Source organism: Phyllostomus discolor, chromosome 6 (assembly GCF_004126475.2).
Source record: "Phyllostomus discolor isolate MPI-MPIP mPhyDis1 chromosome 6, mPhyDis1.pri.v3, whole genome shotgun sequence".
Taxonomy (NCBI): Eukaryota; Metazoa; Chordata; class Mammalia; order Chiroptera; family Phyllostomidae; genus Phyllostomus; species Phyllostomus discolor.
Window position 1 is genome coordinate 135,079,678 of NC_040908.2, and position 16,952 is coordinate 135,096,629.

Consider the following 16,952-nt stretch of genomic DNA (forward strand, 5'->3'; position numbering starts at 1 on the left):
GGGAACTGTTTGGAGTTCCAGAAGTTTTTTCCACTGACTTAATCCCCACTGGTTTTTGCAGTCAGAAATTATGGGCACTTATATTCCTGGCACTGGAACCCTGGGCTGAGGAGCCAAGTGTGGGGCTGGGTCTCCTTGCTCCTGAGATGTCCCTCCTGAATTCTTATCACCACACATGGACGTGGGACAAGCCTGTTCTGTGTCTCTGTCCCTCCTACCAGTCTGGATGTATGTGGTTTCTTTAATTCTGTAGTTATCAGAATTCCATTCAACTTGATTTCTGATGGTTTTGAGTGATGGTTGTTCTATATTTTAGTTGTAGTTTTGATGTGGTTGTGAGAGGAGATGAGCCATATTTACCTATGCCACCATCTTCACCAAAGCCTAAGAAGTAGATTTTTTTAAATGAGGATATTTTAAAGAAAGTAATCACAAAGTTCAAATGATCCTCTTCATATATACAGAAAAAGCATTTGACAAAATTTAATACCCTTTCTTAATTTGAAAAAAGTAGTAAGATAGCAATCAATAGATACTTCTATAACATAATCAGATATTTTCAACTCAGCTACATTATACTTAACAGGGAAACACAAGTCTGTGTCATAACTAAAATTGGGAACAAGACAACTGATGCTCACTATTGCCACTACTAGTTAACATTATGTTGGAGGTACTAGCCAAAGCAATTAGACAAGTGACAAAAAAATATTGAGGAGAAGTAACTGGAAAGAAAGTGAAGAAACCCATCTCTATTTGTAGATGATGTGGTTTGGAAAACCCAAAATAGTTGGCTGAAAACTTAGTATAAACAGCAGGAAAATTCATCAAGATAAACTTGTTGTACAGAAATTAATATATTTCATGTGTACAACCAACAGCCAGTTAGAAGATATAAAGGAAGAAAAGACTCCATTTGTAATATCAACCAAGATAAAGTACCCAGAATAAACCAGTTAAGAAATGTACACGACTTACATACAAAAAATTTAAAATACTCTTGAAGGACACAAAAGTAGACTTAAAAAATGGGAAGACATACAAAGACTGAACATTAAAAACATATCAATTTCCCCGGCTGGCATAGTTCAGTGGATTGAGCTCAGGCTGCGAACCAGTGTCGCAGGTTCAATTCCCAGCCAGGGTTCATGCCTGGGTTGCAGGACATAACCCCCAGCAACCCCACATTGATGTTTCTCTCTCTCTTTCTATCTCCCTCCCTTCCCTCTCTAAAAATAAATAAATAAATAAATGAATGAATAAATAAATAGAGTTCCATTAAAAAAATATCAATTTTCCATAGGTTAATTTATAAATTTAACATAATCCAAATAAAAATGTGTACTTTGTTTTCTGGGACAGTACTAGCCAAGTTAATTTTAAGACTCATATGAAAAAGGAAACAAAAAAGGACAGCTCCATACCTCTGAAAAAGAACAATGAAGAAGGACTAGATATATTAGCTATTAAAATATGTCACTAAGCCTCAGTCATAGAACTGTATGTTTTTGACATATCAGTGGAACAGAATAGAAATTCCAGAAGTAAAATTAAATATACATGGAATCCAGTTTGAATTAAAGATGGTATCTCATTTTTATTGGGATAGATTTTTAAAGATTTTATTTATTTATTTTTACAGAGAGGGGAAGGGAGGAAGAAAGTGAGGGGGAGAAACATCAATTGGTTGCCTCTCGTACCCATCCCAACCAGGAACTGAACCTTCATCCCAGGCATGTGCCCTGAGTGGGAACTGAACCAGCAACCTTTTGCTTTGTGGAAGGATGCCCAACCAACTGAACGACACCAATCAGGGCTGGCATAGTAGTTCTTAATCTTCATGTTGCATGAGAACCACCTGGGGAGCCAGCTAAAAATGCAGATTATTAGATCTCACCTCCAGATTCTGATTCTGTGTATGAATAGTCTGCATTTCAAACATGTACGCCTGGTCAGTGGATTGCATGGGGGAAGGGATGCTTATGTAAAGCATTAAACTCCCTGCTGGTGAACAGACTTAAAAAACTAGAACCAAATACTCATTATCCTGAAATTAAGGATATCAATGAGATGTAAGTTGAGCTCACACCATACTATTTAGGTCACCAGGCATACAAGTTAATTTTTCCATCCTGGAAAACAGGCCCTAAGTTGTTTTGAGATTTCCTTCCCCTTAGACAACCTCCATTTCCTCATTCTTAGCAATATTTTCTTTATTTCTAGATAGAGACTGAATTTCATTATCTAAAGAAAGCAGTCTGATATGTTTAGAAAACTTCTGACTATTTTGTCATTGATTCACAATTTATGAATTGAAATTTCTGATAATTTGAAGGGTTTTAAGTACTTTAGTGAGGGGGGGATAATTTTTAAAGTATGTTTGATGTTTACATCAAATACAGGTAATACATTCACGTGGTTTAAACCCAGAAAGTATAAGAAGGAATATAACAAATCCCCCTAATATTTTGGAACCTGACAGTTCCCACTGCCCCAACACTGTACTTCCTGAGTTTCTTTATTCTTATATGAGCAAGTACAAATAAAAGTTCTTTTTCCTCACTCTTTTTCTATGAACGCTAGCATACAATACATAGTTTTGCCTTGTTTTCTTCCTTTAACAATGTATTTTGGAGATCTTTCTGTATTTAATACACAGACATCATCTGCATTTTTTAAAAACAGCTGCATAAATTTTCATGATATGGAGATATTACAATTTATTTAACCAGGTCTCTGTTAGTGGACATTTGGGTTTTTTCTAGCAAATGTTCTTGTTTATATGACAAGGTCTGTCCAGAAAGTATCAAGCCACATACTATGAAAAACACAGACATTTATTGAAGAAGATACAAGAAACATTGTACATAGGACAATGACACTTCAGTCCCCTTCAAATGACACCTGAGTCCCCTTGGGACCTCACACAGTTCTCCCAATTACCATCAGCTGCCCTGTCATGTTTTCCTGAATTTCACTAATAGTCTGAAATCTCTTCCTTTTCAAAGGTGATTTTAGTTTTGGGAAAAGCCAGAAGTCTCAGGGTGCCAAATGTGGGGTGTAGGGAGGCTGAGTCATCTGGGTGATTTGACATTTCACCCACAATCTCTGCTGGACACAGGATGAGTAACCAGGCACACTGCTCTGATGAAGCTGCCAGTCACTGGTTGAAGCCTTCTGAAGCATCTGGATAATTACTGCAGAGCAGTGCTCAAGCTTAATGCAAAATCTGATGCAGATTCATTGCTTCACTCACTCAGTACACATTCTCATCAACAGCATGTAGTGCCCCCACTGACTAGTACAGTGAAGTCATCATTGTTCACACATACACATTCCAGTCCACTCTCCTTGGCTGCCAGGTTACATCGATGTTGTGCAAACCATTCTCTATATTTTTAAAAAATATTTTATCTATTTTTAGAGAGGGTGGGTGGAGAAAGAGAGGGAGAGAAATGTTGGTGTGTGAGAGAATCTACCAGTTGCTTTTGTCATGTCCCCAGCTGGGAACCCAGCCCACAACTCAGGACTGAGGTGCCTCTTCCCTGGCCTGGAATTGAAGGAGCAACCCTTAGGGCCATTCCACTGAGCCACACCAGCCAGGGCTGAACCGTTCTCTTCATGTTAACAATGGCAGGACTTTTTCTGGACAGACCTTGCATATAACCATACATCTGATTAAGATTACTGGAAGGATATGTCCCATGCAGTGAAACTGTTAAACTAAAAGATACATGTATATATTTGTAATTTGGATAGATCCTGCCACCTCCACAAATGTTGTATCCATACTCATTCCCACTGGCAATAATTTCTCTCACAGTCTTGCTAATAGTATGCATCTTCAAACATCAGGAGGGTTTTTTTTTTAATACTTGTTAATTTTAACTAGTAATGCTTTAAAATATTTTGTTTATTTATTTTTAGAGAAAAGAAGGGAAAAAGAGAGGGACAGTAACATCAATGTGTGGTTGCCTCTTGCATGCCCCCAACTGGAGACCTGGCCCACAACTCATGCATGTGCCCTGACTAGGAATTGAACTGGTGACCCTTTGGTTTGCAGGCCAGCACTCAACCCAGTGAGCCACACGAGCCAGTCCCAAATGTTAGGAGTTTTGCCCTGGCCAGGTAGCTCAGTGGATTAGAACATATATGTTCTACATATGCCAAGATTGCAGGTTCGATACCCAATTGGGTTACATAGAAAAATCAACAAATGAATGCATAAATAACTGGAATGACAAATCGATAACACATCGATGTTTCTCTCTCTTTCTGTTGCTCTCCCTCTCTTTGTCTCTGTCTCTCTCCTCCTTTCTCTCTGTCTCTAAAAATCAATAAAATAAAAACTTAGGCATTTTATCATTCGTTACATGGTATACTAGTGAAGTTTTAATATTTATTTCTCTTATCTTGAGTGAGGTTAAGTATCTTTTCATGTATTTCACTGTCTGGTCATATCCTTTAGGACTAAGTCATATAACAGATCTTTAATTGTAAGTAAAACTCCCAGTACACTGTCATAGCAAGTATTCAGTGAAAACTTGGTTGAACTCACTTTAGCAGTCCCTTCTTAGCACAACCAAATGCCCTGGGCTTATCCTGTACCTCCCTGCCAGCCCAGGAGCTAGTCATTTATGGGACCAGTTCTTTTCTTAGGTGGGGGGTGGTATTACAGCCCAAGGGCTGGCACTAGCTGTGCTCACTGCTCCTGGAATATATATTCTTCTCAGCATTTTCATCAGATAGAGTTAGGAAATATGTACATGTCTATACACACATACATGTATGCACATTTGTGTGTGTGAATGTGTTACGCATACACACATGCATACGCACCTGAAATATATGTGTACATATACAAGTTTTGTAAATGGTAAGTTCACACTGATAGCACTAATTCCTGTCCATTTCCATTGGTTTCTTGCCTTCTTTCATTCCAAATTTGTATATTCATTTTTTCCTAAGTGGGAAACCTGATTTCCAACAGATCAGCACACATACTTCTCTTGTTCAATCCTATAATAAGACACAGTGCAGAATCACTTCACCCTTTCATTTACACTACAATACTTACTGTAGCTTGGTTTTTAAAAATGTTTTACAGAGGAAAATAATTGATTTTTTAATATTTCTTTAAAAATCAGTTATTATTTAAATGAATTTATTGGAATTAGACTTTTATTTTCTAAAAGATTCATTGGAGCATCAAAGAAAGATTTTTTTTTTAAATTTGAGTACAGGGGTGGGCTTTACTTGACAACGTTTGCTTGCCTTTTCAGCTCAACTTTTCCAAATTCCAGTTTTACATGGGTCAGTAATAGTTGTGACATACATGTGAACAGCTATAAAAAACTCAAAACATGGTTTCAGCTGTTAGAAAATATGTCACCTTCTTAACACACACTTGGTCAGCGTCACATTGGGTTGAGTACCACGTGGGATTCCAAGTTGTCTTAGGAGGGGATGGAGTTAGAAGTATACACTTGACCAGCCAAAAAGGACAAGTCAAAAACTTACCTCACGAAAATCCCTGAAGTACAAAGAATCTTTCATATAAGCTTTAGAGCACTTCTTTTCAGAAGTTCTACTTAGACCTTTCATGAGGATAGACTATTAGAATTTATCTAATGAAACATAGGACATTTGGTAGTAGTTTCAAACTAGTAAAAAGTTTTTGCTATTATACTGGTCAGCTAGTCTCTCTAGAAGTAACATTAAAATGTGCACATTATATAGTATTCCACTCTATAGTCAAGGACATTGCTTTTGCCTAGAATAACAACATGTAAAATATCCTACAAGAAAATATGGACCCTTAATCTAAAACTTTGAATTTTGTTGTAAATACCAGTAGGAATCAGTATGAATGCTTATTGTTGTGTGTTATTTATATTAATGTTTTTAGCTTCTAGTAATTGATCATTCATAGTTTTCTCTTTTCTGTCAGACACAGGCATAGACCACCATGCTCTGCTGAAGCAGTTCGAGCACCTGAACCACCTGAATCCTGACAAGTTTGAATCTACAGACTTAGATATGCTGATCAAAGCAGTAAGAATAATTCCAAAAATAGTGGCTTGGAGGTTTTGTAATTTAATACACATATGTAATGGTTACACAGATCTTTAATTTCACAAGTCAATTTCGATGAGGTGGTAATGTAACTACTCTCTTGTGTCTCTTTAAAGGGAGGTGGCTTAACCTTTTATAGTACAGATAAAAATTTGTACATGCAGGTCTTGTAATCTAAACACAATGGCAAAATCCACGCCCCCTCTGCCCCCACCCCCAAAAAAAACAACCAACTGTAAAACCTGAAACCTACCTTGATTTAGAGTAGGGCTACTTACATTTTTTATTTAGCCTACTTAGTGTGAGTATTCATAGATTTTGCTACAGAAGCACTATTCTTTTTTATTACAAATTCTGCAGGGATGTTACATAATGTGGCATATGTGCCACATTTCTTTTCTTAAAAAACTTTAGAAAATCCTTTTTTTTGTTTTGCTTTCAGTTTTATTGAGATAATTGGCATGTGACAGTGTGTAACTCTAGGTATACTGCATAATGCCTTGACATTGCAGAATGATTACTGAAATAAGTTTAGTTAACATCCATCACCTCATACAGTTACCAAAAATTTTTTTTCTTGTGATGAGAGATTTTATGGTTTATTCTCTTAGCAACTCTCAGATATACCACACAACACTGCTAACTCTGGCCACCGTGCTGTACCGCCATCCCCAGGACTCACCCACCTTATAACTGGAAGTTTGTGCCCTTTGGCCATGGCCACCCAAGTGCCCACCCTCTGCTCTGGCACCCATAACTCCCATCTCTTTTCCAGTGAAATAAGTTTTTTTTTAAAAAAAGATTCCATATCTAAGTGAGATTATACAGTGTTTGTTTTGGTCTGACTTATTTCACTTAGCATGAGGCCCTCCAGGTCCACTCATGTCATCACAGACGGCAGCATTTCCTTCTTTCTGTGGTCGCATTGATGGACACAGGTTGTTTCCATCTCTTAGCTATTGTACATAGTGCTGCAGTGGACATGGGGATGCAGATACCCCTTTGCCACAGTGCTTTTGTTTCCTTGGGATGTACACCCAGAAGTGGAACTGCTGGATTTAGGGTAGTTCTGTCTTAAACTTTTGGGGGAACCTCCTTACTGTTTTCCACAGTGGCTGCACTGATTTACAGTCCCACCAGCAGTGCACAGAGGTTCCCTTTTCTCCACGTTCTCACCAGCATTTAGCTCTTGTCTTTCTGATGACAGCCATTCCAAAAGGCATGAGGTACTATCTCACTGTGGTTTGGATTTGCATTTCCCTAATTATTGATGTTGAGCACCTTTTCATGTACCTGTCGGCCATTTGAGTATCGTCTTTGGAAAAATATCTATTCAAGTCCTTTGCCCATGTTTATATTGGATTATTTGTTTTTTTGCTCCTTCCCATGTTGTTTTTGACCATGGGTCCTTTATACATGTTCCTCGATGATCCTTCCCCTTCTTTCCCCTGTTATTCCCCCACCACCCCGGTAGCTGTCAGTTTGTTCTTTATTTCCATGTCTCTGGTTCTATTTTGCTTATTTGTTTGTTTTGTTGATTAGGTTCCACTTATAGGTGAGATCATATGGCATTTGTCTTTCAGGGCCTGGCTTACTTCCCTTAACATCATGCTCTCTAGGTCCATCCAGGCTGTAAAAGTCATTGCTGAAACCCATGTCATGAGGCTTTTTCCCTATGTTTTCTTCTAGGAGTTTTATGGTTTCAGGTCCTATATTTAATCTTTAACCCACTAAGAGTTACCTTTTATATGTGGTGTAAGGGGTTTAGTTTTGTTCTTTACCTGTGAATATCCAACGTTTCCAGCACCATTTATTGAAGAGTATCCTTGGCTGCCTCGTCAAATATTAGTTGATAGAAAATTCTGAAACTCATCTAGCCTCAAGGATTCCATCTAACGGTTTATCTATCTATCTTCTATTTATGCAATTAGAAACTTTTGAATTGTTTATTCCTGGAATTTTCCTTTTTTTAACTTTAATTTTATTGTGGACACTGTTACAGATGTCCCCATTTTTCCTCCCTTGCCCGCCTCCCCCAGCCTCCCACCCCTTGCCCCCAGCCTCAGGGATTTTAGATAAGAGTTAGCATACCCTTCATGCTGTGCTGTACAAGCTACCAAACTAACAGTTCTTGCCTGGATGTTATGACACTGAGTTAAGTGGTTAGAAACTTATCTAGTTTTCTCCTGTCAATTTGAGACAGTCCCTTCCTTCTTCTTTTTTAAATCAATGTATTTATTACTTATGAGGAACTTGCTAAACTTTTAGTTTCTTTGAATGCCTGCATTTCTGATAATAATAATGACTGAAATAAAGTGGTAGAATCAAAAAAGAAGGGTCCACTATATATTTTTTGGCCCTTCTATAGTGTATTCTGTTAGAAAAGATGCTATGTGTAAGAATGGCTTTATTTGTATTTTTCAAAGCATACCTTTTCATTTAATTTAAATTTTACATTATAGGCTACTAGTGATCTGGAACACTATGATAAGACTCGACATGAAGAATTTAAAAAATATGAAATGATGAAGGAACATGAAAGGAGAGAATATTTAAAAACGCTGAATGAAGAGAAGAGAAAAGAAGAAGAATCCAAATTTGAAGAAATGAAGAAAAAGCATGAAAATCACCCCAAAGTTAACCATCCAGTAAGGACCATGACTTTTTGAAATCATAATTAGAGGAAAATATTTTGTTCCAAATAGAATTTCCTCCTAAGTTACTGGTACTTAACTCTTGCTTCTTAATTCTGAAAAGTTCCACAAATTTCTGTTTTATTTTGAGTCTATAGTCACGTAGTCTGTGTTTTGTTTTGAGCAGCTTTTTTGTTTCTTCAAAACCGACTCACAGGGCAGCAAAGACCAGCTGAAAGAGGTGTGGGAACAGACTGACGGCCTGGACCCCAATGACTTCGACCCCAAGACGTTTTTCAAATTACACGGTAACATGTTTATACACGTATTCATACTTCTGTCTGCCACTTGAAAACTTACAGGTTCCTTTGCTCTTCATATTTCTGCCATGGTCTGCTGTTGAGGCCTATCTACAGTAAATGTTAAGAGCTTTTCTCTAGGGTAGTTTAATGGTCTTTGTTGCTGATATGCAGTATAAAATGTTTACATCAGTAGTTTTGCCTTTATACCTACTTTATTAAAATTTTTTTTTCAAGATTTTATTAATTTATTTTTAGAGACAGGGGAAGGGAAGGAGAAAGAGAGGGAGAGAAACATCAATGTGTGGTTGCCTCTCACACACCCCCATCTGGGAACCTGGCCTGCAACCCAGGCATGTGCCCTGACTGGGAATAGAACTGGTGGCCCTTTGGTTGGCAGACCCATGCTCAATGCACTGAGCTACACTAGCCAGGGCTTTAGACCTACTTTTGCTCTTAAGTCATTATCTGTAAAATGAAGTGTTTCTGTGAGTAGGTAGGTTATATCTAACAGTAATTTTGTTACCATATTAAAATTTACTTTTATAGCACATTGCTTTACTTTATATTTTTTGAAAAAAGTTGTTTGAGTTTTCTAAAAAAACTATGGTAAACTATAAATAACTGAATTGTTATCACTTAGACTGATCTGCGGCTTCATAAAGAAGGCTTTTCTGCAGTGTATTGATGCTTCATGTCAGCACTACTTTTGCAAACCATTTGTAAATAGTTGTATTTTAATTATTTATTTTCTAAGGCATTAAAATCAGTTTTTTGCATTGGGAACTTTAGATGTCAATAATGATGGCTTCCTCGATGAACAAGAATTAGAAGCCCTATTTACCAAGGAGGTAATGAGTTCATTAAGTATTTGGTTGTTTGCTCTCTCTTTCTCCTTCTAGTTTCTTTGTTTTATGGTGTTCTAAAATTTTTCTTTTTAGTTGGAGAAAGTATATGACCCCAAAAATGAAGAGGATGATATGGTAGAAATGGAGGAAGAAAGGCTTAGAATGAGGGAACATGTAATGAATGAGGTATGGTTTTAAAGTTTTAAGATATATTCCTTGTATGGATTATCAAGTTGTTGTAATAAATTTTAAAAATATATTTTATAGATTATGCTATTACAGTTGTCCCATTTCCCCCCTTCACTCCCCTCCACCCTGTACACCCTCTCCCACTCACATTCCCCCCCTTTAGTTCATGTCCATGTGTCATAAGTTCTTTAGCTTGTACATTTCCTATACTATTCTTACCCTCCCCCTGTCTATTTTCTACCTACCATCTATACCACTTATTCTCTGTACCTTTTCCCCCTCTTTCCTCCTCCCACTCCCCTGTTGCTAACCCTCCATGTGATCTCCATTTCTCTGGTTCTGTTCCTCTTCTAGTTGTTTGCTTAGTTTTGGTTTGTTTTGGGTGTGGTTGTTAATAATTGTGAGTTTCCTGTCATTTTACTATACATGTTTTTTTATCTGCTTTTTCTAAGATAAGCCCCTTTAACATTTCATAAAATAAGGGCTTGGTGATGATGAACTCCTTTAACTTGACCTTATCTGAGAAGCACTTTATCTGCCCTTCCATTTTAAATGAAAGCTTTGCTGGATAGAGCAATCTGGGATGTGGGTCCTTGCCTTTCCTGACTTGGAATACTTCTTTCCAGCCCCTTCTTGCCTGTAAGGTCTCTTTTGAGAAATCAGCTGGAAGTCTGATGGGAAGTCCTTTGTAGGTGACTGTCTCCTTATCTCTTCCTACTTCTAGGATTCTCTACTTCATTTTTACCTTGGCTAATGTAATTATGATGTGCCTTGGTGGGTTCCTTGTCGTGTCCAACTTCTTTGGGACTCTCTGAGCTTCCTGGAGTTCCTGGAAGTCCATTTCCTTTGCCAGAATGGGCAAGTTCTCCTTCATTATTTGTTCAAATAACTTTTCCACTTGTTGTTCTTCCTCTTCTCCTTCTGCTACCCCTATAATTCGGATGTGGGAACGTTTATAGATGTCCTGGAGGTTCTAAAGCTTTTCCTCGTTTTTTGAAATTCTTATTTCTCCATTCTTTTCTGCTTGGTTGTTTCTTTCTTCCTTCTGGTCCACTCTATTGTTTTGAGTCCCAGTTTCCTTCCAATCACTATTGGTTTCCTGTGCATTTTCCTTCATTTCTCTTATTGTAGCCTGCATTTGTTCATCTAATTTGAGACCAAAATCAACCAATTCTGTGAGCTTCCTGATCACCAGTGTTTTGAACTGTGCATCTTTTAGGTTGGCTATCTCTCGGTCGCTTAAAAGGATGGTGCTTTGATTTGTCCTTCTGTTTGAGCCATCTCTCTCTCTCTCTCCTTTTTTTTTGGTCTGGTTGCACCTGTTATAGTAAGGGGTGGAGCCTTAGGTGTTCACCAGGGCTGGGCACCCCAATCTCTGGGTTATGGGGTTGTATGTGGGAGCGAAGTCAAGAGGGTACAATGGCGCTTGCTTCGCTCTCCGTGTGACCTCAGTCCCTTCTGCTGCTTCCCCAGAGCAAACTGGGCCCCTCTCATGCCAATTCCTGGGTGGGTGGGCTTGTGCACACCGTGGGACCCTCCAAGGACCTCTCCTGTGAGGCTGGGTGTCTCTCCGTGCACCTCAGCTCCCACAGGTGTCCTCAAATCAGTGTTCCGAGGCTCTGTTTCCCAGCGCTGGGATCCTGGGTTGTGAGCACTGCCTTGCTTTACAATTGCTGCCTCACAGGGTCTGCTGTTTCACACCCCTAGGCAGGGGTCTGCTAGCTGCTTTTTTTTGTGCGCAGGGTCCACCCTCTCCTGTCTTGCCCACCCTGATTGCCTTACGTGCCCCCAGATGCCTTACTTGCTGGGTCCCAACTCTGTCTGCTCTCCAGGCAGCGAGCGGTGCCTGGCTGCCTGACTCCACCCCTCCTACCGGTCTGGATGAACCGGGTGTATTTCAACTTCTTGGTTGTCCGACTTCCATTCAGATCAATATTCTGTCAGTTCTGGCTGTTTTTCTGTTTTTAAATTGTTGTTGTCCCTATTTGGGTTGTACGTGGAGGCACAGTGCATCCACCTATGCCTCCATCTTGGCTGGAAGTCCAAGTGTAATAAATTTTACCACAAAATTGAAGGCAAATTTACAGAATTTGTTTTTACTTGGATTTTGCATTTATGATCCAAAATATTCAGTAGGTTCCCCATACTATAAATACGTTATTTGTAGCTCCTTTAAAATATATTTTTTAACTTTATTGATTTTTGAAAGAAATAGGGTGGGAGGGAGAGAGACCGAGTGAGAGACAGACAGACAGGCAGACATTGATTTGTTGTTCCACTTATTTATGCATTCATTGGTTGATTCTTGTGTTTGCCCTGACCAGGGATTGAACCCGTAACCTTGGTGTATAGGGATGGCACTATAACCAACTAAGCAACCCAGCCAAGGCTTAAAAGATTAAGATGCTGTTGCATATCAGCTATAAACATCCTTTTGGAAATAAAAAAATAATGTAGTCTAATATTTGGTATATTAAATGGCTGTTTTAGTTTTTGGTAAGAAAATCCAAATACCCAGTACCTAAGTGGTTTATAACAAATATTTACTTCTTGTTTACATCACTAAGCTGAAAAATCTCATAGAGACATCAAAAGCAGGGTTTTGCTTGAGTGATTTTCACCTGATATTGATGAGTTGGGATTTCTGTTGACTACTGGCATCCCAGGTAGCAAATGAATTCCTTTTTTTTAGATTGCATTTACTTATTTTTAGAGAGAGTAGAAGTGAGAAAGAAAGAGAAGTAGAGAAATATCAGTGTGTGAGAGAAACATTGATGGGTTGCCTCTCAGGCTGCAACCTAGGCATGTGCTCTGACTGGGATTTGAACCAGTGACCCTTTGGTTCACAGGCTGATTTGTGATAGTTTACAAGAGCCACTGGAGGGTTTGGAGAGGTTGTAAACTTTTGTTTTGATTTACTTAGTTGTTTGTTGTTAAGAGAAAATGTTGACAGCATTTTCACTTGACTCTGGCTAAACAGTCCTCTTACTGGAAAGGTTATTTTTCTTGCCCAAACACTTGGCTTCAACAGAGATTATACATGGTGTAGTGAGGGAGGAAGACAGAAGTTGCCTTACCAGTCACATCAGCAAGTTCAACTTAGTGATCTAATGGGCTATCAGGGATACAGATATTTCATAGTGTTTTTAAATTTGAAGTATATAGAAGAGAAAAATAGATATTTTCTGATTCTAGTATAATGCCGAGTGTTCTGTTCTGTTTTTTGTTTTCCCCTCAGTGATTTGTGGACGTGAGGCTAACCCTAACTACTGTATGTTTATGTAGTAACATCTACTGGAAGACAGTTTCCAGTGTCTTAAGAAATATGAGAAAGAGTTATTTGATTTTACTACATTTTCCTTTAACAGGTTGATTCAAACAAAGACCGATTGGTGACTCTTGAAGAGTTTTTGAAAGCTACAGAGAAAAAGGAATTCTTGGAGCCAGATAGCTGGGAGGTAATAGAACCAACTTGAAATGGGCTGTATGGTTCAAGAAATTCTACATCAGTCCTTTCTACTTTTCACTTTTATTCCCCATTTATGTATGCATGTATCATCTTATTATTTTGGCTTTTCATATAAAATGTCACTTGAAAATAAGGAACTTGAGTTCTTAGAAAGCTTGTAGCAATTGATCTCTTATTTGTAATAACATTGCATATTAATAGAAGTCTTTCAGGAGGGGAGATTTCTTTCTTCTTTTTGCTTTCCTTTTTAGATTTATTTAAAAGCATTTTTTTCTTTACCATAAATATCTGATTGTTTGGGGAGGGGAGATTTCTTTAGAAGTGTTTTAAAAATTGTAAAATAATGTTCATCCTTAAAAATTAGAAATACAAATACATTTAAAGAATAATTTAGAAGCTACCTAGAGGTAGACACTAAAATTAGATATTGTGTCATGCCAATATAGAAATAGTGTATGTATTTAGTATATGCCTTTATACCATACAATGTATAAATAGTGTGCAGTCTCATCTTTAATTTACATATACAATAAATTCATAACTATATACTGTGTCCATAAAGTATCCAGCCACGTACTATGAAAAAGAGGTATTTATTGAAAAAGGTACAAGATACAAGAAACATTGTACATAGGACAGTGATGCTTCAGTTGCCTTCAAATTAGGTTTCCTGGGACCTTACACAGTTCTGTTGATCATCATCAGCTGCCCCATCATATTTTCCTGAATCTCATTGACAGACTAAAATCTCTTCCCTTTCAAAGGTTATTTGAGTTTGGGGAAAGGGGAGAAGTCATAGGCTGCCAAATCTGGGCTGTAGTGGGGCTGAGTCATGTGAGTTGATGTTTCTCTAAAAACCTCTAAACAAGAGGTGATGCCTGATGGGTACATTGTCATAACAAAACGTGAGAGAAAGAGAGAGGAAAGGACAGGGAGAGAAACATTGCTTTGTTGTTCCACTTATTGATGCATTCATGGATTGATTCTTCTGTGTGCCTTGGCAGGGGTTGGGGGCTTGAACCCACAACCTTGGCACATGGGGATGATGTCCTAACCAACTAACCCACCCAGCCAGGGCCTTAGGTTATATTTCTAAGATGTTTTTTCTTCCTTTTTGTTTCTTTTTAGACATTAGATCAGCAACAGTTATTCACAGAGGAAGAACTGAAAGAATATGAAAGTCTAATCTCCCTACAAGAAAACGAACTCAAGAAAAAAGCAGATGAGCTTCAGAAACAGAGAGAAGAGCTACAGCGCCAGCATGACCAGCTGGAGGCGCAGAAGCAGGAGTACCATCAGGTTGTGTCGCGTAACAGGACTGTGGCGTGAGGGCCTTTCCCAAAAGCCCACGTCGTCGTAATATTTCAGCGTAGGATTAGCTATACTATTCTGAATGCTGGTATTTTTAAAAATTGCTATGTTGAATATTAACCTAAATTGTAGATTTGAAAATCCCATTTTGGAAAATAATGTTCTTTGTGTTGTGATTTATCAAAAGTCACACGTATAAGAGAAAAATCAAATAATACTGCCCTTTAAAACATTCTTTTTCCACTCCCCAGGTTGTACAGCAGATGGAACAAAAAAAATTACAACAAGAAATTTCTCCATCAGGGCCTGGTGGACACTCTCAGTTCGAGCCACGTATGTGATTTTTTTTTTGCTTATTTCTTTGCTTAAGGAAATAAAAATGCTGAATAAACTGAAACCCACATTTGTTATGAATATAATTTCAAATTATTAATATCTATGCTATTTTCTATACATTTGTGGAAATAAAGCACCTTATATTACAAAAAAATGAAAAGGCTTCTATAATATTTTTATGTATCTGTACATTTATTCCAACAGCTGTATAATTTGATATCCATATTTATGTGAACTGATGTATTTCAACATTGTTTATAATTCTTTATCATGTATTGATATCAGAGAACGTTTCTTTCCTATTTATTTAGTTATTTATTTTACTATAGCCTCCATTCTGACTTTATTAACAGTTTTAGTTTTACAACACTTGGTACTGTAAGCTTTCTCCAGGCAGACAGAGTATCCATTTCCATAAAAGATGCAGGTAAAGAAAACACAGGTTATTTGCATAAGCCTGTTTAAACATTCCAATGTGCATAATCCCATCACCCATTTTGGTGGGCAAACAAGTTTTCTGATCTCTCAGTCTAATCGTAGCCCACACCAAGCAATCACCAGTGGGGCTCTCATGTCAAAACGTCCAGAAACTTCTATTCTGCACCTCCTGACCATCTTACCCACTCTGGTGCACTCCTCCTCAAGGAGGGGTCGGGCCAGGGCACCCTGGTTCTTTGGTCGGCCTTCATCTATATTCACCCCCCTAACCATTGCTCAACACAGTTTCAGGACACATGGCTCATCATCATCTTTGAAGCGTGGCTTTCAAAATGCCTCTCAATCAGGATAAGTAGAGCAGCCTTGTTTGGGGCCCTGGAGGTCCTGCAGGAAAACCGAGGCAGGGCCGTGAAGCCACTCTTCATTACTGACCCATCCAGCTGAGCAGCTGCAGTTAAGCTCTGCTGGGTCCCCCAGGGTGGGGGTGTGGTCTTCACAGACGCATCTTGCAGTCTTCTAAGCTGTTCGTCCCACTCTCAAAGTTGTGTGGCATTGGCGAGCAGACCTTGCCTTTTCTGATCCATTTAATATGGAAGATTTATGTCGGAGGCCCTTTTCCTTCACACAGATACATGCTCAAAAAGTCCAGCCTGCTGTCTAGTCACCCAAAATGTGAAGAGAGGAGGTCAAACACCCAGATTTCACTTAGTTTTTCAGCGTCTGCCATAATATCTTTCAGAAGTAGAATGATCTGCTGTGTGTGTTTCTGAGCTCCTAAATTGGGTTTGTGTTCAACATGGTTTTTTTAATCATGATCTATCATTAGCTAAGTGTATTAAAAACCAAATATTATTTATAAAAGGACATTCAGAACCAAGGAAGATACCTTTAAAGTGAGAGTATATGTTTTTTTTTAACAGTCATTTAACGTCCGAGGTCTACCAGAACTTGTAAGAAAAGTGTAACATCAACATCTGTGTCATCTACTTACCTCTCTTCCTCTTTCTCTACTCAATAAATATTTTGAAGCATATATGGAATAAAGGAGGACACGTTTTGTAGGAGAACGCATGTTGTTTTGGATGCACATATTTAAAGGTTGAAGTCCGTCAGAACCAGGAAGGAAACTCCGTATCTGCTCTCACTTTCATACCTCCCCCTTTTTCCTTTGTTCTCCTTTGGCGCTTTAGTTAAGGGGCCTTCTGCCATAATGTAATGGAACTCTCAGTAACTGTTTAAGTGAGAAAGCTCTGTCTCTTGCTTTGGGAAGAGATTGCCCTCACTCATGAAAATAGATATTCTTTTATCAGTGCTTATCATCCCCTCTCTTAATAAAAGTCTCTTGGATGTTCAT

At 38.3% G+C, this 16,952-nt stretch overlaps 1 protein-coding gene across 4 annotated transcripts in view; it reads left to right on the plus strand.

The window, feature by feature from the left end:
* LOC114500643 (nucleobindin-2) overlaps positions 1 to 16,656 on the plus strand; it is a 40,708-nt gene extending 24,052 nt beyond the window's left edge. For 3 of the 4 annotated variants that reach the window (XM_036029100.1, XM_036029101.1, XM_036029102.1), the window contains 9 exons: positions 5,951 to 6,054; positions 8,538 to 8,723; positions 8,926 to 9,016; positions 9,800 to 9,858; positions 9,949 to 10,041; positions 13,413 to 13,502; positions 14,642 to 14,812; positions 15,076 to 15,157; positions 16,519 to 16,656. In XM_036029100.1, the coding sequence (XP_035884993.1) occupies positions 5,951 to 6,054; positions 8,538 to 8,723; positions 8,926 to 9,016; positions 9,800 to 9,858; positions 9,949 to 10,041; positions 13,413 to 13,502; positions 14,642 to 14,812; positions 15,076 to 15,157; positions 16,519 to 16,526 (884 nt within the window). In that variant the 3' untranslated portion in view covers positions 16,527 to 16,656. Of the gene's footprint in view, positions 1 to 5,950; positions 6,055 to 8,537; positions 8,724 to 8,925; positions 9,017 to 9,799; positions 9,859 to 9,948; positions 10,042 to 13,412; positions 13,503 to 14,641; positions 14,813 to 15,075; positions 15,166 to 16,518 lie in introns of those variants that run through there. The other variant, XM_028517377.2, reaches the window with a different exon arrangement.
* The last annotated feature ends 296 nt before the right edge of the window (positions 16,657 to 16,952 follow it).